General features: G+C 35.3%; 1 protein-coding gene and 2 pseudogenes across 1 annotated transcript; all 3 read left to right on the top strand.

Moving 5' to 3' along the window:
• The first annotated feature begins 3,553 nt into the window (after positions 1 to 3,553).
• On the top strand, positions 3,554 to 4,616 carry LOC108991667 (annotated as a pseudogene).
• An 8,553-nt stretch (positions 4,617 to 13,169) lies between these two features.
• Positions 13,170 to 15,906, top strand: LOC118344667 (protein FAR1-RELATED SEQUENCE 1-like). Its single transcript, XM_035685771.1, has 4 exons — positions 13,170 to 14,363; positions 14,446 to 14,583; positions 15,571 to 15,660; positions 15,754 to 15,906. The coding sequence occupies exons 1-4, from the start codon at positions 13,170 to 13,172 to the stop codon at positions 15,904 to 15,906; spliced, it is 1,575 nt and encodes a 524-aa protein (XP_035541664.1).
• Positions 15,907 to 16,255: 349 nt separating this feature from the next.
• Positions 16,256 to 18,268, top strand: LOC118344666 (annotated as a pseudogene).
• Positions 18,269 to 26,409: the final 8,141 nt, after the last annotated feature.

Here is a 26,409-nt window from a genome sequence, read left to right as displayed (position 1 = left end):
CATGGTAATCCTATGAGACAAGAATATGTTTCAAGTACATGTTATGCTATGTTTCAAGTTCACGTTCATGCTATGTTTCAAGTCCATGTTATGTTTCAAGTCACGTTCATGCTAAGCTTCAATTTCAGTTTAAGTTATGCCAGTTATGTTATGTTGTATGTCAAGCTATGCTATGATTACTTATGATTTGATTATGCATTCATGCTTTTACTGCAATGCATGCATCATTAACCTGTGTGTAAGTTTCCTATTAACTTGCTGAGATTTGTAATCAAATCTCACTATGGTAGTCACAACTACCATTCCCCCCGAATGATAGATCTTGTTACATGATCAGAAGGAGAACTGGGAGTTGACCATCTAAAAACGGTCGACTAAGCAACAAGGCGACATAGATATAGTTACCTCAGATTACTACTTCTATTTTGTGGAGTTTAATCTCCAGCACTCTTTTGTTCACAACCATTTTGGACTAGTGTTGTGATCTCAGTTGTTTAGTATGTCATTATGTATAAAATATGTTTTAAGTATTTGGGATATTTAAGTTTGGTGTATAGTATTGCTAAAAAAAAAAATTATCCGCTGCGAATATTGCATAATGCTATATGCATGTTAGGAATATTGCATCTTATATGTCATGAACGAGGACAAATAACCTTGTGTTGTATGTCTCGACGTTTCAAATGTTCTTCCGATTCCAAACGGAATTTGGGAGCGTCACATTTGGGGTATTCATAGAGGAAGGCACTAAAGAACTAGTGTCTTCCTCCATGTCTAATGAAATATGAGCTGAACTAGAACGACCAACACTACTATTAAAACTACCTTCCATCAGTTTTAAACATAAGAAAAAAAAAAAGAAATATAATAAAAAACAAACCAACAGCTAACGTGATAGCTAAAAAAAATTGTTGTGCATGGAAGATATTCTGCATGCAACACACAAATAAAAAAACCAAAAAATAAAAAACAAAAAAAGTAACTTAAACTTTGGATTAGGGGGTGAAGCTCCAAAACTGATAATCTAGATCTCACCTTACAAAATAGCAAATAAAGAATTAAAAATAATTTATTTAGAACAGAGAATTGCTGAGAATATTTATTACTATGATTTTAATTTATCTGTATATGGTTATCTGTGCTGTTAAGAATCAATGAGCATTAGGATTGTGCCATTCACATCATTCTTTGGGTGCTAAGGGAGAAGTCTTCTCCGAGAAGACACATGGGATTAGTATAATTAATGGGTTTGACACAATCCTCAACCAGGTAAAGGCACTACAAGGAGTCATAAAGCTAAAGATCAAATTGCATGAGAAATTTGCTCTACATACACTCAGCTAGAAGTACTACTACTACTACTTTATGGATCGACTTCTTAAAACCTTTTTGTCACCTCTTTAAAGAAATTAGAATTCCATAAAAATGGAACAATCTTATTTTTGGGGGTATCAAGTTCAAAAAGTACATTTTCTCTCTTTTGATGAATTACAGCAAACTAATATCAACTTGAGAGTTCAACAGCAAACTAATAACAAATCCATTACTACTACTACTAGGCAAGCTTGCCATCTAAGAACTTAGAAAAGAAGCCAAGCCAAATCATTAGGTGGGTAGGTTAAAGTCTCTCCATCTAGTTTCTGCTCCTACTTGTACATATTTATTGACATAGCAAATATAATGTTGATGTGTAAGCCTAAGGGTTATGAAAGAGGTTTAATTAAATTAGTATCTAACAGTCTTAAGGCTTTTGAAAAAATGGTTATGAAAAAGTAATGGTCTTTTGACCTCTTTATAACTGTAATGAAGCTATAGTAAGTAGCATGCTTACAGATTGATTGCTTGTAAAAAAAACAAAATTGCATAAAACCAGAAAGCTTAGAATATGCACGTGCAAAATTGGTTTTTTAGAAGAGAGTTGGCCTAGCATTTTCAGAGGAATGTAGCAATTCCAACGGAGTTTTATCCCCCTGAAAAATATGTCTTTGGGAATATATATATATATATATATGGTAAGCAAGCTTAATCAGTCCAATCAAACCAGGAAAGCTACACCAAAACTGAGAATAGGGAAGTCGTTGCTGTAAATCATTGACATGAATACCCATTAGACTCTAAAGAAGGATCAATGAGGATAAGACTGCATAGAATACAAGAGCAGAACACTACAATACAAAGTATGAAAGTACCATAGACAAAGATTCAAACCCAGTAACACAGAATAATATTAAACAATATATATTCGAAGAGTAGTTTCTTCTGTCAGTGGTATCAATTTTAGGATATAAGCAATCTCTGCCCATTTAATACCACCATAAAAAATAGAGATTGATATTGTTAAATGCCACAAAAGGAAATGTGAATTTCACATCCTAGATTAAAAACAAAGATTAAAACTAAATCCCATGTGAAAAACAGAACAGAGGAAAAAATCCACTAATAAGGTATCGAAATAAACTTACCGAGACTCACTAATGATTAAGACTAAATCCCATTCAACTTTACCACTAATAATGGTTTAAGACTTATTTAGGATAGTTACCATTTTCTATAGCACAAAAAGAGGAAAAAAATTGAAAAATCAATGATAACAATCCAATCATAAGCAGAGAAGGTCGTCAGCTCTTACTTTTGATTCCGATAAGTATTTATGTTCATTTCATTAAATTCGTTTGCTTAATATTCATCAAGTTTCCATTTTGCTGCTTAGAAAACTGAAGACAAAAGTAACGACGATTTTATCAGGAATCAAAGGGTGCTTCCAAATTCTCTGTGTATAGTTTTGATTTCTATGTGTTTGAAGCAATGGTTGTTTGAGTCTTTGAAGGAAACACACAATGTTGCCAAGATGGGGCAGAACTATTAGTAATCTCCCGAGAGTTGGTTTGCAAAACAAATTTGAAATTTGGAAAGGACTTCGATGTTGTTTCATGCCGTAGCTATGCCAAGGTTGCTGCTGATTCCATGGACAGACGTCTCCCGAGTGAACCGCTGGTATGACATAAGAACTACACATTTTGCAGTTCTGTGAATATATTGTTGGGATTGGAATTTAATTAGTAGTTGTAATCCTGCGACTTTATTTGAAAAGGGATTTAACAACATATAGCTTAATCATTTACAGATCCCTAAATTGGATCGTTACTAGTGAATCTATTCTATTGTGATTGTGTTTTGGCTTCATTTGCATGTGCATTCTTTTTATTTGTCATTCTTTTTAAGTTTTACTTTACTTATCCTGGTCTTGGAAGATGAGCTCCCATGATCATGGATTTTAGGCGACCTATGTTGGTTGTGGAAATCGTGGATTTTTGAGATCTACTTTTGTAATATGTAGTGTGCTACTTTCAGTGTCTTGATAATCTTGTAATTGTGTCAAGAGCTTTGCTCTTGAGCACTAAAGTCTTTCCATAAAAATGCCATTTTATTTTAAGTGTCATATAAGAGCATGTGCTAATACTACACATGCTTTTTATATATAAATATATTTAAATTTTATTCTGCCCACTTTGCTTGATACCTGAAAGCCACAGCAACTATTCAATAGATTAACTTAGACAACATGTTTTGATCTAAGCCCTGTTCATTGGCTTTGGCCCCGGACTCTCCCCTAAGAGCTGAAGAACCAAAGTATGAGGGCGTTAAGCATTTTATTCTTAAGCTGATGATGTTTTATGAAAAACAAAGCAAGTCTATTCGAGGTGCAAATGTGGTATACTGGCGAATCATTTCACAAGTTGATAAGCTTCCTATTTATGAAGGTGATTCCCTCATTATTTTCATGAATATCATAGATTTTTTCCATATTCTCTATAATTTTTCCCTTTTTCTGGTTACCTCGCAGCAATTTTTCCCCCTCGGTGTTATCAAATTTTTTCATTAGTGGTAAAGTTGTTCAAGATGCTATCGAGAATGCACTTTGCCGGTGCCTACACAATTGACTGCATTTAGCCAAATCCCCAAAGTCATTAAATTAGAAAACCTTAAAGTCAGTGGCTTATAAGGTCATCTAGGAAATTAAAACAATTTAAGCCACAAATTGGTTTGGTGGTTGAGTTTTGTATCTTCTACAGTACGTTTTAGATGAATGCTATCCAGATGTTAATGTTTGCTCTATCAAGAATGCAATTTTCCGGTACCGTACAATTGACTACATTTGGCTGAATCACCAAAGTCCTTGAATTTGAAAACCTTTAATTCAGTGATATATAAGGTCATCTAGGAAATTAAGACAACTTAAGGTCTTCCACAAAATGGTTTGGTGGTTGAATTTTGTATTTTCGAACTACGCTTTAGAAATGTTGGCCAAATATTAATGTCTGCTAAGGTATTACATCTCTGTCATTAAATATTGTCTTTAACACGCAGTATTTAACTTGGAGAAAACATTCAAAACAACATTCTCTTTACTTGTACTTCATATGTGGCTTTGCTTACGCCACCTGAAAGAAGAGGGAAAGGAAGGTGTTGAATTTGGGCAGTACTTGTATGAGATATACAATCATGATGTGGAGCTGAGAGTTTCAAAGGCTGGGGTACGTGTAAATACTTATATCTTTAGTTCTAATCTCCTTTTGAAAACTGGAAAGTACTTTAGTGTTTTCGCAGATAACTGATCATGGTAAAATCAGATTGTCATAAATATCCATGTTCAACCTTTGTATGCTTTCAAAAGAACCTAAGGAATGGGAGGATAATAGGATGATTTGAATTCCAAATAGGAGGAGGAGGAAATATAAGAAAAATGGGGGATTGGATCATCTATTGTTACATTGCGAGGTAGCTAGGTCTTTGTAGGATGATATCTTCAACCAGACCAGCATGACATGGGCAATGCCTGAAAGGGTTGTAGATATTTTTAGTGTTAGAAAGGTCTTCGAGGTAATGCTCATATTGCTGTTGTATGATTCCTATTTGTATTATATGGTGCATTTGGATGGAGAGAAATGGTATGTGTTTCGAAGAACAGGAGTGCTCTTTGGACGAGTTGAAGAGATTCTTTCTCAAGACTTTATTTACTTGGGCTTCCGTCATTGATTGTAATGAAGATGGTTTTCATAATTTGCTCGTATCTCTTACCAATGCCTAGTGTATGTGAATTTCACATCCTAGATTAAAAATAATGATTAAAACTAAATCCCATGTGAAAAACATAGCAAAAGAAGAAATCCACTAATAAGGTATCGAAATAAACTTACAGAGCAAAGGAAAAATAATATAAATCAAACAAATCTGAGCTTTTCTTGAGAAAAATCCCTGAGTACAAAGAAAGATACCTTACGAGCTTATAGAGAGATAGAATATGGATGGTAGCCTCCGTGTCTCTCACCTAGATGCGCAAAGCACTTCGAAATTTCTGTTTCCGTGTTTCGGTGAGGTCGAAAGACTTGAGGAGAATAGAGCCTTGAGAGAGAAGGCCAGAAGGGATTCGGGAATTGGAAAAACTTGAGAGAGAAGGCCAGAAGGTATTCGGGAATTGGAAAGACGTGAGAGAAAAGGCCAGAAGGGATTCGGGAAGACGAGAAAGATGCAAACCCTAAGTGTATGCAAAGGACTTCAAGTCTGAGAGAGAAGCCAGATTCAAGAAGATGAGAAAGGGGTAGTTTTTTTTCTTTTTAAAGGACCCAGTTACGGATAACCGGATCCAGAATCTTCTTATCCGCCCGGATACACCCGGGTTTCCGGGTTTCGGACCGGACCGGGAAAAAAAAGGTCCGGTTGCACACCCCCAAAAGTACAATGTCGCATACAAGAGGAACACCTAGTTAGAGTTAGCCGAAACACATAGTATACAATGATTACAACACTATCCACGTTATGTTCGACACATAAAATAAAACTTATTATGTTCTAACCGCCATAAAAGAAGCACCTTATTTCACTATTTGGGAAAATGAATCTATACATCTATATTCAATAATAAATTACTTTTTAATTCTATTCCCCCTCTTTACTAAGCAACCAAACACGGGCTAATCAAAAAATAAGAATTGAGCTTCATCTAGTAAGCACACCTGAAGGCGTCAACGAATTCATAACCAGGACAATGACAGAGCTGGAGACATTAGCCCCAGAGATCCAGAAACAGGTCAGAACTCAAGAAACAAAACACAAAAAGATATGCGATTATACCCTAGAATATGAAGAAACCAAGTCTTGGTCCTTAAATTTTCTTAACTACATGCAGTATTCTCAGCAACCAAACAGAGAGGTAGAGAGAGATAGAGAGATAACTGAAACGAAGTGATGAGAAAGGAAATTGAGAGAGAAAGCACCTTGAACTTACAGCACCGCCGACGAAATGACGCTTAACTTTAATGCCTCTCAACCTCTCTCGGGCACAAGAAGCTTTGATAGAGTTTCTTGGGTTTATATGAAAGGTCGGGAATCGGGATACAATTTAGGAGATCTTTGATTCAAAACCCAATTCATTCCACTTCAATTCATCTCAATTTATCATTATAATTTAATTTATTATTATAATTTTTTAAATTTTTACATAAAATATAATAAATAATTTAATTTTTTCAAATTCTCACATAAAATATAATAAATAATTTAATTTTTTTTTTCTATTCACAAACCATCTCAATTTATCTCTAAATTCAAATTTTAAGTTTAGTGAAAATCCTGGCGCCCTTTTCAGCTCTTTTTTATCGGTCAGCCCAACTGTATCAAGGCGAGTTGGGCCGCAGTAGTGCTCTAAATTCAAACTTAAGTTTAGTGAAAATCCTAGCGCCCTTTTCAGCTCTTTTTTATCGGTCAGCCCAACTGCATCAAGGCGAGTTGGGCCGCAGTGGTGCTTTTTAATTATGGTCAAGAAAATGTGATCAGCCCACCCATATGGACTAAACCCCAAGGCCGAGGAATACCGGCTGATTGAGTCAACCATCTCATATACCAACGAAATATCGACTGCCTTACAAGAATATAGATTTTGGTGGAATTGAATTTTGCAACACATTGGTGTGTTAATACACTAAAATTTATTATAATTTTAAAAAAATTAAAATACCAATAATTTTTTAACATAATTAATGTGAAAAGTTTCCACATCAACAGTATGTTGAGTGTCTAAAAAATAAGGCTTATATTTAGATTTTCTTGATAAAATTTATGGAGTTTTCTTTTCTTTTCTTCCAATAGAGTAGAATAAATAATTAGATTAAGCAAATTGGTGCATTGACCTTTGTATCCCACTAATTATAAGGTGTTTAAAGAGTTGAATTATTGTTTGGAAACATTATAGGGGCAACAATTTAAGTTGCCCCAATGGGCTAGTGGTAGGGGTGTAACCGGTCCGATTCCGTTTTAGATAAAATTTAAGATCGAATCGGTATGTACCGGTTTTGCATTTTCAAAAACCGATTACGCACCTGCTACCCCCTAAACCGGTACTACTGGTTCCGGTCCGATTCGGTCCGATTTTTCAGTTTTAATCATCTACCATAAAAAAAAATTCTACCAAAAAAAAACTGCTCCTACGTAAAAAATCTTCTGCAATAAGAAATCTGCTATAAAAATATAAAATTTGATATATAAAAAAAATTAAAAAAAAAAACCTTGTAACAACAATATAGACCCTAAATCAGAAGCTCATTAAAGTTTTTACAATATGTTGCTATGCACATATTGATGCCAGTTCACAAAAAAAAAAAAAAAGATAAACCAAAACTGACTTTTTTAATAAGTGTTCAATGGACACCAAATAAATTGATATAGGAATCTCAAGTACATGAATTGCAACAACAAGCCAAAAGGGCAAAGTACCTTGCCTCTCATTACATAGCACAAGAGAAAAAGCTTATGGGATGGGTTCCTTAGATCAATACACACAGAATAAAGATTAATAGAGAAAGAAAAATCATCAATACAATAGCAGAAAAATCAAATAGAGAATACACGCAATGCAAGAAAGATCATAAAGAATACACACATAAAGAAATTCAAATAGAGAATACACACAATGCAAGAAAACATTGTAATAATTCAAGAAAACACAGAACATACAAGAAACCAAACCAGTAAAATTACTGATGGACATCCATGCAACCCAAAAAAATTTATCAGGTTCAAATCTACCAACAGATGTATATGAACAAACAAACAAAATTACCCACAAATACAAAAAGGAAAGAAATCAAGCTATTTTCAGCTGGATGGGAAACCATACATGTTCATCCTCAATTGGTAGCTATACAACATATATAAACCCTAAATCCTAAAATATAAAATTATACCTTCCACAATTATAAAATACAGATTCAGCTTGATGGGGAGCTATACAAAAAAAAACTATAAAATATAAACCCTAATCAGATTTCGAAATCTATAAAAAACCCTAAATCTCAAATCTGTAAATTCGATAAAAACCCTAAATGAAATGAATCAATTAGCAATGAATTGAAACATTGTAATGATTCATGAAGTAAATGTAAGATTTTGAAAATTAAAAAGCATATATATGTTCACATGTCGATTAGCTCGCCGAGAGAGGGGAAAACAATATATGTGATTCTGTAGCCTCAGGAACAACTGGAAGCGGAGGAGAACAGAAGGGACCGGTTTTGAACCGGTACAGACCGGTCCGATTTTTTGGTTTCTCGGTTCAAATTTACACTCCCTAGCCAGTAGAGAGATCAATAGGAGAGCTAAATTACTTTTCTAAAAGAATTAACTGGTTAAGGACCCACAAGATTCGGGATTGGCTTTTGTAAGAGAGAATCAAACTTTAAGTCCCATTTGGATACAGAAGTGTCTCATCTCATCTAATGTCAACTAATAATCTCACTACTATATACAAACCATCTCAACTCATCTATTCTCATCTCACTATCCAAACGAGCCCTTATGTTAAGAGAAAGAAACAAGATATTTGTACGAAAATCAATTTTGTTGTAAACTATATCAACATTCTAATGTTGTCCTATTTTACTTAAGTGACGATTTTAATAAATCTTATTTAGTAAAGAATACTACTATACATCAGCCCCTGTAGCATTGCACTCTTCACACACCTTACGTGGCATCCCTTTTTTTTTTTTTTTAAACCCAAAACATTTGTTTTGTAACTTTTGTTGGTTTGTATTTCCCCAACTCGAATTTTCCCCGCGTCGAAACTCCTCCCTCGCCCACATTGAAACTCCTCCCTCGCTCGCGTTGATTGTGCTCTGCCCATCACCACATGCAACGCCGTCTCTTTCCAGCGACATTGAGGCCGTCTGCATTGCGCCGCCACACCCCTCGTCTCCCAGCTTTCCTCCCTCCCCATCGCCAGCCCATCTCCTTTTCTTCCTCTCCCCACCCCCCGCGTCGCCCCCCACCCCCACCAGTCATGTTGCCCATCCTCTCCCCCACCCTCACTATCCGCGTCGCCCATCCTCTCCCCGAGTCTCCTCGTGCGGCTTCCTCGTCATCCCCGGATAAGTTATACTCTACATTCGGCTTTCTTCTGATGTTTGCTTCCCTTTATGTTTTCCTTAAAAATAACATGAACTAAAAAGTTCAACTCAACTGGAAGATGCGATGTTGTTGTTTTAGTCGTACCCAAATCATAAAATAGTTAATAGTTTTAGATTCATCATGGGGTTTTTCCTTTTCATGGATTTTCACGGCAACCCAATATAGGATAGCTATTGTGCCTTCACTTATTTGTTTAAAAAAAGATATTTTTTTTATGTCTTCTTAATCTAAGATTAAGGAGTTTTTCCTTTCGTTTAATTTATTACATTCATCGATCAAATGAGGAGATCGCATTGTATTGTATTTTAAATAAGCCAGCCATATGGTAAATATTGTAACTGTAGAATAAAAAGGGGAATCGTGTCTAATAAAATGGGAACTTATGGGTGCTGAATTGATAATGTTAAGGACTTTGAATGTGCTCATATTGTTTTTAATTGGTAATTTGGTAACATGTTTCAGCTTCACGAATCATGATAGTGATGCAAGATCGAATCCCACATTTACTTAGAATCCATAGATTATTAATAGGAGGAGGGCTAAGCTTCCACTTTGTACCCAATTTTATTATTTATAAACAAAAATTATAATAAAACCCAATTTGCCTTCATATCCACAATGCTTTCTAAGTTATATGGAAGCTTTTCAATTTTTTTTTTTTTTTGGTTTAATGCCATTGGAAGACACCATTGGATATCGTTTCACCCAACATCTTTTGGACAATATAAAATAAACCAATTGATGGGAATATATTTTCACTATTTTTGAATATATATATATTTTGCTTTCATGGGATTTATTTTTTTGAGGTAGTATGGGAAGTGAAAACAACTTCATCAAGCTGAAGTAGGACCAAAGAAAGTGGTATATATTCTCATCAAACCAACCACAAAAAGTGATTTAGATACATTTACACTACCACAACTTGCCATTCATGCATTTGAGTTTGACCTATGAATAAATGGGCAATAAAAGCAACACCCCAAAAAGAAATATATATACTGTAAAAAGGGATGAGATGAGGAGGATATCATGTTATCGAGGTTGGGTTGGGTATCTTTCTTTTAGTTGGGTTAGAGATATGCTTGATCTTATGGAAAAGACTTGAATAAAAAGAACTCAAACCAACTAGGTTTGTACTCATCGAAAAGGGTCCACTCCAAAATTATAAGCATGCAAACCTTTAATGCTTTGCCTCAATTTATGTCCCTTGTATGCCTCCTTAGGGTTGGTTCCATGTACATCTCTCGTTTTCGTTATGTCTATTGAGTGCGTTAAATTCACTATATAAGAAGTAAATCTACTCTTAAAAAGAGACAACATATGGACCATATGAAAAAGACATTAACTTTGTTTTGATTGTGTTGTTGATTGAGCATATCAAATTCACGTAACATTAGTTTAGGAAAATAACATATGGTACGGATTTACACTAAGCAATTATGCTAAGAAAAATGTTACTCTCACCGACAGTTAGGTCCTAATTGAATTGGGTCATGACAATTATTTATTTATTTATTTAGTGATTAAAGAAGTGTTTTTTTAATGATGTTGTGATTGTTTTTTTTATATATAAAATGTTTAAGGATAGCACTGGTCTTATGCTAAACATTATCCAACTAAGTTCACAAACTTTATAAATGCAAGTATTTAGGCGGTTTTTTCAGGCTGCAAGTTATTGGGGAGTTTAGACCTCAAAATTTATTTCGGATGAGAGCTATGTGAAATCAATCAGTTAGATACATCATCATCTGAGTACTCTGGCATGCCCATTTATGTTCTCTATTTTGGTGCTTTAAAATTGATGATTGTGTTTATGCAAACACTAAGCAACTTGAAGTTTTTTTTTTTTTCAATTTTTTTGCATACTGCTGTTGGGATAATTTATTATTGAAAATCCTCATTTTCAAATGTGTGGCGTTATTTAGTGTTATTAAAAAGTGCCTAGCTAAATTTATAAAATTTATTGTTTTTAATCAAAATTTAACCAAACTCTAGTGCTCTTAGCAATATCCGTCCAACACATTTTATTCAAGAGAATAGAAATGCATGATCTATATAAATTTATATCTGAGTGCTAGTTTTGGTATTGCTGCTTTTCCATCCTTTTTGTTGTGACGAAAGAAGAATGCTATAGAATTTGGGCTGCATGGACTTCATGGGCTATAATTTGTAACCTAAGATTAGGCATTTTCGAATATTATGATGTGGCAGATCAACCTAAGCCAATTATGAAACAAAATAAGACCACTTGGGAGTTCTCAGTTTTCTTCACCCCAAAAATACATCATCCCATATTCTTTTTATTTATTTATTAGTTTTTTTTACTGCTATCAATTATGAGAGGTTAATTATTTTTTCTCTTCTTTTACCATCATGTACTTCGCCTTAGTCTCAGAAGACATTCTCATTAATTGTAAATGGGGGAAGAGGAAGATCATCGGCCTTCGACATCGACTTCACATTCATTACAGATGCCTTTCAATACATATGGAAATCCAAACGTTTACCATGAGAGTAGGCAAGTTGACGTCTTTTATTTTTTAATGACTTGCATTTGACGTGCTCATGAAATACAATTGATTACATAATTGCAACATCATTTTGATATAAATATGCCCCACCCTCCATTGCCGAGTAATCCGGAGAACTATAGACAAGAATTTTCTGAATTTGGAGAATTCAAAGAAAATGTTGGAAGTACATTTTCTGATGCTGCTGATGGTATTACACTTTTGTCTGGTTTTTATTTCACTATTGCTAATTTTGAATTTATACTAATCCATCCCTATGTTTCCATGTTTAGAAATGTTATTCAACATAGATGAAGATTTAGAGGGTACAACTGTTATCCCGGATGATGAGGGTAGGGTTGAAGCACCAAGATCCGATATGGAATTCGAGAGTTCAAAAGAGCTTACTGCGTACTATAAGCAATATGTCAAACTAGAGGGATTTGGTGTAAGGACACAGAGGACTAAGAAAGATCATGTTGAGAGGCCTTTGTACGTGACTATTGGTTGTGCCTATAGTGGAAAATACCAACCAAAAGCATTAATATCTCGAAGCCATGGCCAACAACTATAACGGATTGTAAGGCAAAGTTAAATGCGAGGTTGAACAAGAGTGATAAATGGGTTGTCACCACTTTTGAAAATGAGCACAACCACATTACTGTGAGCCCTAAGAAGACAAGACTCTTGCGATCTCATATGTGTCCTGATGAATACAGTCAAAGGATCATCGACCTCAATGATAGAGCCGGTATTCGAATCAACAAGAATTATTATTTTCTTGTCGTTGACACGATGGGGTTTTGAGAATCTAGATTTTCAAGAGAAAGATTGTCGAAATTTCATCGACAAGGCTAGACATTTAAGATTGGGTAAAGGAGGTGGCAAAGCACTTAATGAGTATTTCCAAAGAACGAGAGATCAAAATGATGGCTTCGTTTCTTATATGGACATGGATGATGAGGGAAGGTTACGAAATGTATTTGGGCTGATGCACGGAGTCGAGCGGCCTATGAGTATTTTGAAGATGTTGTAAGTTTCGATACAACGTACCTAACAAACCGGTACGGGATGCCTTTCACTCCATTTGTTAGTATTAACCATCATGGGCAGTCCATACTACTAGGGGCGAGGTTTTTGTCAAGATAGGACACGCATACCTTTATTTGGTTGTTTCGCATGTGGTTGTCTTGCATGAATGGTCGAGCGCCCAAAGCCATCATAATCGATCAAGACTGGGCAATGAAGAATGCATTTGCGATTGTATTCCCAGAAACCCGCCATAGATATTGTCTATGGCATATAATGCGTAAATTTCCAGAAAAGTTAGGATCTCACTTCCAATTCAGTACAGGGTTGAAGACCTCTATTCAAACTGCATTGTATGATTCACAGACCTGCACGGAATTTGAAGAGATGTGGGGTGGACTTCTTGATAAGTATGATCTCAGAGGCAATAGTTGGCTCCAGTCCTTATACGAGGAAAGGACCTTTTGGGTTCTAGTTTATTTGAAGGATGTCTTTTGGGCTGGTATAAGCACGACACAACGGTCAGAAAGCATGAATGTTTTTTTCGACGGGTATGTCTACTCCGGTACGACCTTGAAAGAATTTGTGGATCAATTTGATAATGCACTAAGAAAGAAGGTGGAGGTTGAGACAACGACTGATTTTAACTCCATCAACCCAACGATTCCTTGCGTTTCCCCTTTCAACTTTGAGAAGCAGTTTCAAAAGGTATACACAAATGCAAAGTTTAAAGAGTTCCAAAAGGAGTTGATAGGCCTAATGTGTTGTAATTGCATACTGGTAAGGAAGCAAGGGTGCATTTTAACTTTCGATATCTTGGATGAAATATCGATTGATGAATGCACCAAGATAGTCCATTACACAATTTACTTTAAGGAAGATGAGTGTGAGTTAAAATGCACGTGTGCATTGTTTGAGATGAGGGGAATTCTATGTAGGCATGCACTAAAAGTTTTTCAGCTGAAGAGGATTAATGTGCTGCCAGATAGATATGTCTTGGATCGCTGGAGAAAGGACGAGAAGAAGAGATACACATTGATTAAAAGTAGTTATGATGATTTGAGGGCCAATGGAGACGCACGGAGATATGAGATGGAGGTTAAAAGATGCATAAAATTGGCAACAAAAATATCCCCAAGTGATGAGCGTGTTAATACATTCATGCGATACGTCAATAACTTTTACTCAAAATGTGATGATGTAACATTTGGGTTGAAGGTCGAATCAACGAAGGTCGGACCAAATGTTGAGGCGGATAAGGGTAAGAAGATATTAAGCCCCCACATGGTCCGAGGGAAAGGAAAACCCCCAAGTAAGAGAAAGGTTCCGCCCGTAGAGAAGATGGCAAGAAAGAGAAATGTACTTTAATTTCCAAATTAAAGTTACGTTGTTGGTATTCTGATTCTAACATTTGGGCCAATTTTGTTGTTTGTTAACTTAGGCTTGCAGGAAAATATTCGTTGATGAAACACAATTGAGTGACACCCCGGGATCTCAACACCACCAATTTGATGATGGAGCTAGTGTTGAGGCACAAAACAACATTGTCACACAATCAATGCCATCAGGAAATCAGGAGGTCTTCAACTATTGGTTAAATGTGTCTTTGAATATATTTTGTTTGATTAAAGATTGCATGCATAATTAAAAAGGTCTTTACATTATACTTGTTTCTTTCAAATGTGCCGCCATAATTGAGTTGCTGATTTTGTGTCTGTTGGCAATGGCCATGGTGTAGTTTGTGTCATGTGTTTCATTTTTGTTCCTCTTGGAGAGGGTTGGGTGTAGTTTGAAAATATAGCAAAATGTTTCTTTTTTGTTCCTCTTTGAGAGGGTTGGATGTACTTTGAAAATATAGCAAAATATTTTTTTTTTTGTTCCTCTTTGAGAGGGTTGGGTGAGAGGGTTGGGTGTACTTTGAAAATATAGCAAAATGTTTCTTTTTTGTTCCTCTTGGAGAGGGTTGTGTGTAGTTTGTCAATATGGTTACATGTAATTTTTATATCTCTTTGAGAGGGAAAGGTAGTAGTTATTAGTAAGGCATTTTTGTACCTCTTGGTGGAGTTTCGGTGCCATCATGTGAATATGCCAAAGGTAAGGTTTTTTGTGGAGATGTAACAAGTAATTTTTTGTACCTCTTGTAGATGTGGGGTGTTTTGGTACCATGAGTCGATTAGTATGTCAAGCCGCTGGTTTTTGATAGCATGATTTTGTATGTTGCTATTTTTTGTGTCTTTGACGACGGGCAATTATAACAGGTTTGTTCCTTTCCATTCTCATTTCAAATTTTACTGCATGACATTTGAGTGAAAAAGGTAAGGAAAGATTGGGCATACACCCATTTTTTGTGGCAATAACCAGTAAATCTGGGTTTGATCTAGATATATTTATATATATATATCTATATATTTTCATAATTATATCTTATTTCATTCTTCAGGGTATCTTTTTGGAAACTTTTCACTTTTTATTTCAATGTGTATTTCCTCTCATTAACTCTCTTTGGTAATGGCCATATGTGCTGAGTCGTAGTTACTCGTTTATCTTCCTGATTCTGAGTAGGCAGGTTGTCCTTGATGGTAAGCAAATCTCCTTAATGACTTGCGGGGTTGTTGCCACAAATGCTTACATTAAAGGTAATCCACTTAACTCTCAGGTGATTTTTGGTTCGAGGTGATTATATTTTAGTTTGTTTTGGAGTGTTTCAATAGTTTCTTAGGTTGGAGTTTGTTTTGGGACGTTTCTATAGTTTCTTATGTTGGTGGATACTTCAGATGCTTTGGTTCGGCAAGCAACAATGGCCTATAAGTGTTTTCTGTTGATGCATGACAAGAATAGACGATTGAAGAGGCTCAAGCCCGGTGGGGAAGGGATATATCTGTTGAGGAATGTGGGAAGATGATTGAAGAAGCTTCCAAAGCTAAGAAAGCGTAGCTTGTGAAACGAATTGAACATAAACTAGCAGTTGTAAGTTGACCTCTCTTTGCAGAGGGGAAAAAAGTTTGGCATCTCTTACTGAAAATTAAATGCTTGAAAAGCATTTGGATTATCTTGAATTTAATAAATCCACTTGCTACCTTCATGGGACTAAATATTGCTAAGATAAGTAGTCTGTGTAGAATGTTCACTAAACTTCCTTTGATGTATTTTTAGTTTTCTTCACTTTTTGTTTATTGGTTCTTGGTTGCATTGACAGGCCCAAGCTAAAAAGCTTAGAGCAGAAAAAACTATTAGCTAAAATTGAAGCATCAATGATTCCTGTTGGTCCTAATCATGATCAAGAAACAATTACTGATGAGGAATGGGTCATGTTTCATAGAGTTGGCTTAAGAATGAAGGCCAACTTGCCTCTTGGTGAGTAATTCATATTTTATTTAGGACTTTTGTATTCTGAGCTCAAATATTTATGGTCTGAATATATGGATCAGACATTCGTGGTGCTTTCGATGGAGTCATTGAGACTATGTATTTGTATTGGAAGCATAGAGAACTCGTGAAACTAATATCCAAACAAAAGACCCTTGCTTTTGTCGATGAGACAGCAAGGTTTTTGGAATATGAGAGTGGTGGAATACTAGTGGCTTTTGAGCAGATACCATCAGAAGGTGCCCATGTCATGGACAGCACTCACCACTGCATTCTTGTTTTTTGTGATTGGTTTACTGGTAGGTTATATCTTATATGGTGCAGGAATTCACATTGTTAAAGTTGAGGATGATTTCCATGAAATGGAAGAACTAAAAGTTCGAGCAAAAGCTGCAGATGTCGCAAAATCCCAGGTAAACTTATTGACTTTCTTGTAAAGCATACTACAAGTAAATTTCCAAGCTTCTGCCTTTTAACATGAGTATTACTTGTGATCCTCTTGCCAGTTTCTAGCTACTGTTTCTCATGAAATTAGAACACCCATGAATGGTATCCTTGGTATGTTCAAAGCCCTAGTTTTTTCTTCTCATCTAAAAGTGTTGCGTTTTTTTTATCTTTCCTTGAGAGCTTTCTAATGATGGAATTGTTACTCTTTATTAATGACAGGAATGCTTGCTCTGCTTCTAGATACAGAATTAAGCTCAACTCAGAGGGATTATGCTCAAACTGCGCAAGCCTATGGGAAAGCATTGATAGCATTAATTAACGAGGTGCTAGATCGTGCAAAAATTGAAGGTGGCAAGTTAGAGCTGGAAGCAGTCCCGTTTGACCTCAGATCCATTCTAGACGATGTCCTCACTTTATTTTTTGAGAAGTCTAGGCACAAGGGAATTGAGGTAAGCCCAACAGTAGTTTATTCAAAATCTTTTGTTCACCAATAACCTAGTAGACAGATTATTACAAATCTTGTGGGCAACTCTGTTAAGGTAAGTGGATATTAAAGCCCTTCTGTCAATTACCCACAAAGTAATTCTTCACCATCAATTTCTCACTGCTCAGTTTCTTTAATTTATATTGTTAACTATACTTCAAATAGTGATCTAATTTACTGGTAGAAAATTATGGTTGCCCTCTCAGTGTGGGCTTTGCAGTTTATTAATTATACTGAGCATTTGACAGTTCACCGAACGAGGACATATATTCGTTAAGGTCCATCAAGCTGAAAATACGAAGGCCGTGGTAAATGGACAAGCTGAGACTCGTATGAAGGGTGGTGCAGATGGAGGTCTATTTTTATCTGGTGGACGTCAATTTAAGACATTAAGCAATTGTGAAGCTGCTGATGAGCGAAATAGTTGGAATACCTTTAAGCATCTAATTGCTGATGATGAAGAATTCCATTCTGATGCTTCATGGACAATGACCACAAATGAAGCTTCTGAACATGTCATGCTGATGGTATGCGTGGAGGATACATGAATTGGTATTCCGCTGTGTGCTCAGGATCGGGTTTTCACGCCCTTCATGCAGGCAAATAGCTCAACCTCTAGACATTATGGAGGAACTGGTATAGGCTTGAGCATCAGTAAGTGTTTGGTTGAGCTAATGGGTGGTCAGATAAATTTCATAAGCCGACCTTAGGTTGGCATCACATTTTCATTCACTATTGTTTTTGAGAGGTGTAGGAAAAATTTACACGGTAATATGAAAAACCTAGTTCTGAAGATCTGCCTTCTAGTTTTAGAGAATTAAAAGCAATAGTAGTTGATGAGAAATCAATTAGAGCTGCCATAACTAGGTACCATTTAAAGAGACTTGGTATTGTGGTGGAAGTTGCTAGTAACATCAAGAGCACCGTTGCCATGTGCGGAAAAAATGGTTCCCTGACATCTCGATAAGCTCCCTTTTATTGTATTTTTTTCCTGCTCCTCCCCATAGTCACCTGCCCGAGTTCAATTTTAAAATGATTTACATTGCAATTTTTTATTCCTCCACATAGGAGGAATAATGACATTGAAACCATGATTATAGATGGCTGCAATTATGCTAACCAGTCAGCGATAAAGGGCTACATTGTTGGACATTTTGAAGATTTACTTTCGGAACCCTTTGAATGGAAGCCTAGATTAGATCTTACTTTTGAGGCCATTGATCTGAATAGTATGGCTTGGTTGGAGAAACCATTTGAAGATCAGGGTATACCAAGTAATCACAAAAATGAACAGAGACAAAGCTCCTGGCCTTGATAGTTTTACTATGGCATTCTTTCAGAAGTGTTGGGAGGTAGTGAAAGGGATGTCATGCAGGTTTTTCATGAATTTTTATCTTTGAAAATTTTGAGAAGAGTTTAAATGCTACATTTATTGCACTTATCCCTAAAAAGGTTGGTGCAATAGAGGTGTGATTTTTGCCCTATTAGTCTTGTAGGCAATATGTACAAGATAATATCAAAAGTTCTTGCTAATAGTATGAGCATGGTTGTGGATAAAATCATCTCTAAGTCTCAAAATGCATTTGTTAGGAGGTAGACAAATATTGGGCTCAATTTTCATTGCCCATGGATGCTTGGACAACAGGATCAAGTCAGGAGTCTCGGATATTTTATGCAAATTAAATATGGAAAATGCCTATGATCGCGTCAATTGAGAATTCTTTTTTTATTTATTGAGGAGATTTGGTTTGGGGGAGCGTTGGAGTGGGTGGATGAGACATTGTGTGACAACAATACGCTTCTCGATCTTGGTTAACGGCGATCTAGTGAGTTTCTTTAACATCTCGAGGGGGTGGATCTCACCCCTCTTATTTGTTGTTTTCATGGAGGCATTAAGCAGAATGTTGTCGGCTTCAGTGGAGGGTGGCTTTTTCTTCAGTGGGGGTTACTAACCATGGCGCTACCATTATATTGCATCTTTTGTTTGCATATGGTATGCTGTTATTTTGTGAGGTATATCCAGGTCATCTTCAATTTTTAAAGGCTATTCTACTGTGTTTTGAAGCGGTGTCCGGGTTAAAAATAAATCTCTCGAAAACAAAGATGGTTGATGTGGGTAACGTGCATAATGTTAGAGGGATGGCTAATATATTGGGATGTGCGGTCTCTTCGTTGCCCAAAAAGTACCTTGTCTACCGTTGGGAGCATCAATCAAAGCTAAGGCTATTTGGGATGGGGTATTAGAGAAAATAGAGCATAGGTTGACTGGATGGAAACGAGTGTATTTGTCTAAAGGGGGTTGGATTACATTGATAAAGAGTACCATTTCCAACCTTATCACCTATTTCTTGTCATTATTTCCTCTTCCCGCTAGTGTTGCTTTGTGGATTGAGAAGCTTCAAAGAGATTTTTGTGGGGTGAACTTGGAGATGAGTTTAAGTTCCATTTAGTTGGGTGGGACACTGCGTGCTCTCCCTTAAGGGGTGGTGGATTGGGGGTTCATAATGTTAGGGCTTTCAATAAGGCTTTTCTTGGGAAGTGGCTATGGAGATATAATTATGAGAGGGAGGAAGCCTTATGGAAGATGGTGATTGATAGTATGTATGAGAGTATAAGGGGGGGTTGGTGTTCTAATGAAGTTAGGTGTATGGGGTGGGGTTATGGAAGCATATTTGAAAAGGTTGGTGGTCTTTCTCTTGCAACACTAGGCTGTGTATGGGGGATGGCCATATAATCAGTTTTTGGCATGGCATTTGGGTTGGAGATATGGCTCTTAAGAATGTCTACTCCACTATTTTTAGAATTGCAAGAGAACAAGATGTCATGGTGGCTGAATTGAGAGATATTAATAACGGGGCGCAACAATAAAATGTTAGTTTTATTCGGGAGGCCCATGATTGGGAAGTAGGAGTCATGGTGGAGTTATTTAACTTGCTGTACAACATTAGTCCTACCATTACAGCGAAGGATAAACTGGAGTGCAGGAAAGACAACTTTTCTGTATGCTCCTTTTATGAAACTCTTACTGCCTAATGTAGAGATCCTTGGAAGAACATTTGGCGGAGTAAAACACCTACAAAGATTTTTTTTTGCCTGGACAACAACTTTAGGGAAGATACTGACTGTTGATAACTTAAAAAAATGTGGGTTTATCATCATCGACTGGTGTTGTATGTGCAGAAATAGTGGCGAAACAATAGATCATCTACTTCTACATTATGAGTTTGTAAGGGCTATGGAATTTTATTTTCAACAAAGTGGGATTAGCATGTGTTAAAATGCACAGCGGAAAAGTACCTCAAGCTCAGCTTATAAAATTGCTCCATAAGTTTTTCCAGATTGATAAATCTCAAGCGTTTTCTCTTAGTGGCGAAACTGTGCTACGTAATATAAAACTAGAGTAACACTTAACAAATCCACATCTTAAATATTTTATCATGAGAGAACAAAAAGAGAGAGAGTTTTCTTTTATGTATCAGATGGTGCCAAAACACAATTGAGGCACGGCTGGCCTTAAAGGCCAGCCTTCAATTGTGCTATTAACCTCCTATCAACCTCACCTCTACTTGGAAACTTATCTTCAATGAAATCCACATCTCGTGACTCAATCTCAGTCACACTTCCATTAGATTGTTCACCTATCAATACATACCCTTTAGAATGTTCTGAGTACCTTATAAAGATACACTTCTTCCCTCTAGGGCCTAACTTCCCATACTTATGAGAAAGATCGTGAACAAAACCCGTTGATCCCCATGGCCGCAAGTTACACAAATTGGATTTCTTGCCGATCCATAGTTCATATGGGGTGGAAGTTACTGATTTGGAAGGCACTCGGTTAAGAATGTAGGCAGCAGTCAAAAGTGCATCCCCCCAAAAAGAAATTGATAGGTTTGCTTACGCCACCATTGACCTAACCATTTCAAGTAGTGTTTGATTTCTCCTTTCCGCCACGCCATTTTGCTGCGGTGTACTCGGCATCGTCAACTATCTTTTGATTCCTTTTTCATCACAGAGCCTTTTAAATTGCTCAGAGAGATATTCTCATCCTCGGTCAGTTCTTAGAGTTTTTAAACTCTTCTCTAACTAATTCTCAACCATTCTTAGATATCGCTTAAAGCATTCCAATGCTTCAGACTTATAAGAGATTAAGTAGACATGATCGTAATGTAAAAAATCATCTATAAATGTGATGAAATAGACACCTCCGTGTCTTGCCCTCACACTCATTGGATCACAGATGTCTGAGTATACTAATTGCAGTGGAAAAGATGCCCTAGTGGCTTTTCCAAACGATTTTCTCTTAGCTTTTCCCATTAGACAATGTTCACATATGGGCAAGATGACCTTAACGAGATTGCCTATTAGGCCTTCTCTAGCTAACCTAGACATTCTATCTTGCCCTATATGGCCAAGCCTAGCATGCCATTTATATAAATCTAAGTTATCAGATGTAGAAAGAAAAGTAATAGACTCATTTAGATTTTCCCATTAGACAATGTTCACATATGGGTCGCCCTCGACGCTTATTACTATTATTTTGGGATGCCATACTGGAACATGTATGACAATAGTATTAGCAACACTTAAACAGGGAACATACGTGACTCGCAAATCTTTTACAGAATTTATAACGTGCAGTAAAAATAACGTTGAACCTGCTGCGGAGCTTAGCATTCTTTAGAGAGGGAGCTTTAGCCTAGTTATCCCTAAAGTCTACAGGACTCCTTAACCTTTGCTCTGATACCAAGATTTGTCACAATCCCGCCCCAATCCTACGACCGAGACGTGGTCGCGACAATTGACCTTTTCTTTTACCTTTTCATTATTAGTACTATTTTTACTATGCATTTTTTTTTAAAGAAATGGACATGAACATGTCGTGCATGTACACTGCGTTTCCTGTTTAAAAGTAAGCACCTGATAAATAATTTGTTCTGAATTCAAAACAGAGGACTCTCAGATTCCATCATCCAATTATCAAAACATATTAGTTCTAATTAAGAGGGGACTCAGTCCCCATAACACATACAAAAATGCATTTAACTTTCCTATGTGGGGTTACCATCACCCCACCATAGAAAATACACCATTACCATCACCCCACCATAGTACTTGCACTGTTGCCCAAAGACATTGTTTTAAAGTCAAATCAACGGAACGTCCCAACATGGGATCCAAAATAAAAACATAAAGAAAACATAATCACTGTCCTCCAAATCAAACCAACCGGGAACTCTAAACTTCAGCCCCTCCCTCCTCAGTAGCACCCGGCTCCGTAGTGTCATCGTTCATACCTGGACGTTTAAAACATTAACACAAAGTGAGTCTAATACTCAGTAAGTAGTACACAATGCCGTTAACTTAATAGTCACATAATCTTTTCCTTTTGAAAACATGCAGACATAAATGTTTACTGGTTCTTAACAAATGCTTTCATGCATAAATAATTAAAGAATAACTACACTTTCGTGTATCATTATACATCATGCTTAACCGTACCTTTCCTGTTTAAAAGTACTTTTCATGCATAATCTTACTTTCATGCTTAACTGTACTCTTCATACGTAAATTGTGCTTTCATGCTTACACGTACTTTTCATGCATAAACAATTTAAAGAAATGACTTTACTTTATATTTCACTTTCTTGGGCCAATACACACTATTACGTCCCGTGTGTTAGGGTTAGCGGTCTTTTGGACCCGGATTCCACCCGCGGCCACAGGTTGGAACCCCTTTTTGTGGGAGTAGCACTGGGTGCACTACCAGTACCACTTACCCAGCATCGCCATCTGCCCATTCTTTGGTACCCTTTCATTCATATGGCCATTATGTACGTTCATGCTTTTAGTTTTTCTCTTTTATTTCGTTTTAGTTAAACATTTTCATTGTCTTCATTTAGTCCAATGCAAATGCTTTTTATTTAAAAAGTGTTTCATGTCATGTTACATATAAGTAAGGCATATAAATTTAAAAAAGAGCATGCATAAAAGTTCATGATGCATTACCTTACATACACACAATTGTAATCAATAAGATACTTAACAAGGGCTACCAAGAAAGAGCTTGTACATAATATATACATTTATTCTTTTGTAAAAGAACATGTGCAAAGAGAGAGATATTCTTTCATAAGAGAGCTTTGTGTGTAAGGAGTATGGTCATAGCTACTTACCTCGAGGCTTTATAAGTAGAGTCTTTAAATCTTGCAATTACACTCCTATTCAATGAAAGGAAATAACATATTAAAATTCATTTTACTAAGGACTTTACTACTCAATACCCATACGTGCTCTCTTAAATTCCAAAAAATGGAATTAAGGTGTCTTCTTTACTCATTAAATTATCTACATGGCATAAGTAAACCCTTAGTGTCTTCCTTCAAATATTTAAGAATTATTTTTCTAAAACAAATACTAATAAAAGATACAACCGCAGCTTAAGGTTTCTAAGTAAGCTTACTAACTTAGGTTTAAAACTCTTAATGGCTTACTTAGGCCATAACTTGAGGAAATATATTTGAAAATCATAACTTTAACTCTATAATTTAACAATTAAAAATATAAGTTTAGCAAAGCAAGACATGATTTAGACTCAAGAAAACATAATAAAGGGACTATAGAATTCTGCCTTGGGATACTCGTCTCTTGCCTTAGAAGCCGTCGGTGGGGTAGAGGAGAAGGAGAGGGTTTGTTTCGACGTATAGGAGAAGGAGAAGAACTCGGATTGCTTATGGAGAAAGCCGACAGTTTCACTTAGAGGAAAAGTAAATTAGTCAAAACTTGTCTTACAAGCCAAGAAATGGACGGTGGAGATTCAAACATAGGAGGATATTTTCTCACCTACCCATCCTATGGTTGAGAAGGTTTGGGGTCATATTTTAATTTGATAAAAAGTAAAGGATTCAAAAGAAATAACCCACTTTAAAATTTAAGACACACCCATCTTAAAAATAATTTAATAACATAATGAAACTCTTTGTTCCAAAATATTTAACTTAAAAATATTGATAGATGACATAAAGACCTATATAGTAGGATTCGGGTATTACACGTGGGTGCCCCTCCATCTAACAGCATGAGTTATACTGAGAATGATGGTTGAATTACTAGATAGTTGGAGAGAGATCATGGGACAAAACATATTGCAGCTGTGTGGAGGATGTCTTCCATTTGTATTTTTTGGTATATCTGAAGAGAAAGAAATGATAGAAATTTCAAAGATCGTGAGCACTTCTTGGAAGAGTTTAAGAGTTTCTTCTAGAATACTTTATTTATGTGGGTCATCACTTTATATTTAAATGGTCTCACTTTTCATAATTTCTTTGTAATTTCTTATTTGCTAAATATGTGTAATCACATGTATACCACGGAATATTTGGATTATGTCTATCTTTATATCAATGAAATACCTTCTTACTTATAAAAAGAAAAAGAAAAAGAAGTAAACACTCCTATAAAATACCAATGTGTTTGAAATTGTTTCCTGGCTGAACTATTGCGCACTGCTCACCCTAAGATCATAGCACGCTGAAAATTATCATCATTCTATTCACGTATACTACAGGAAAGCAACTTTTTTTTAATCAATAAATTTATTTGCAAGCTCAAATTTTTACAAATCAAATACGTCATTGATATATAAGCTCGCCACATTAGCCTGCATGAAAGAGTATTGGTACTTTAACTAATTTTTTAATATAATGGGTTATACAATAAGCATGTTTTGCACCAGATTTGTAAAAATTGCAACTCTTTTTTTATCCGTGAAACACTTTCAAACATATTATAGTTATTTAAAAACAATATAAAAAGTGTTATTTGAGATAACAATGACATAAAATAGTATTTGAGATAATATCGTGCTTGTGATAAGATCAAAGAGTAAAGTTATAATTATTTTAAAATTATATCGACATTTTCATCCATCAATGATATTTTTTAAAATTAAAACTACATATATAATTATCAAGACAAACATAATTTGATGAAAAACATTGCTTTTGCTAAAACATACTTTTTCGTTTTTTTTAAGATTAATACTTTAATATGAACAACCAAACATTCTAATTTTATAATTAAAGTGCTTTTGAGGTTATTTAAATATTTTTTACTACTTATAATGCTAATCTTAAATACAAGGGGTTGCCTGGAAATACATTCTATCTTATCTTAAAATTTTTTAAGATTTTATTTCCAAAAATCACTTAAATGCAAATACTTTTTAGTTTTAAATCTTCAATTTTCTCATCTAATCATTAACGAAACATAACAAATTTTCTAAACTTTCAAATAAAATACAAAAAATAATTATATTAAAAAAACAATTAAACATTTTCAAATTCTAAAATAAAAATTATATTAAAAAATTATATTATAATAATATTTTAACTTTATACTATTTTTATTTAATTTTTTTCTCTTATTTTCGAAAATCCAATAAAAAATCTTAATTCAAACAATTTTATTACTATTCATAAAAAAACTTTACTTCTATTCTAAATTTTGTATCTCATTCCAAGCATTCCTAATGGCTAGTTTGGGTAATAGAATATTTTGACAATACTTCACTATTATTTACTATTATTTAATATTCTATTATTATTTTTTTATTATTTTTTTTATTATTATTCATAGAATATCTGAGATTACTCCACTACTCAAACTCAACCTAAATCTTAGGCTTCGTATGTTTTCACAATTATTCTCAACTCAACTCATCTAATCATTATAATTTTTTTAAATTTGTATATAAAATAAAATAAATAATTTTATTTTTTTAAATTTTAAAATAAAAATAATATTAAAAAATAATATTATAATAATATTATATTTAATTTTTAAATTTAATTTTAATTAAAAAATAAACGAGATTTTAAATTTATTAATTTCAGAACGGAGGCGTGTAATACACGCCCTTTCACAGCGCGTGAGAATTAAAAAAATTGGAACTGTCACCGAGTGGGGTTAGCCAGTTTACAAAAAAAAAAGTAGTAGGGTTAGTCAGGTTCAGGAACGACACATGAAGTTTGTTCTACTAACGTGAGCTACTAAGATACATGCCCTTAACCTACACCCCCTCCTCCCGTTCTCCCCCTCGCAAGACGC

This window comes from Juglans regia, chromosome 15 (assembly GCF_001411555.2).
Source record: "Juglans regia cultivar Chandler chromosome 15, Walnut 2.0, whole genome shotgun sequence".
Taxonomy (NCBI): Eukaryota; Viridiplantae; Streptophyta; class Magnoliopsida; order Fagales; family Juglandaceae; genus Juglans; species Juglans regia.
Note: the sequence above shows the minus strand (reverse complement) of the source record. Positions and strands in the feature narration are given on the sequence as shown.

Coding starts and splice junctions, on each gene's coding strand:
- LOC118344667 (XM_035685771.1), top strand. CDS start 13,170: ATGAATGGTCGAGCGCCCAAAGCCATCATAATCGATCAAGACTGGGCA. Junction 14,364..14,445: donor AGATGGCAAGAAAGAGAAAT/GTACTTTAATTT, acceptor TTGTTAACTTAG/GCTTGCAGGAAAATATTCGT. Junction 14,584..15,570: donor TGCCATCAGGAAATCAGGAG/GTCTTCAACTAT, acceptor CTGAGTAGGCAG/GTTGTCCTTGATGGTAAGCA.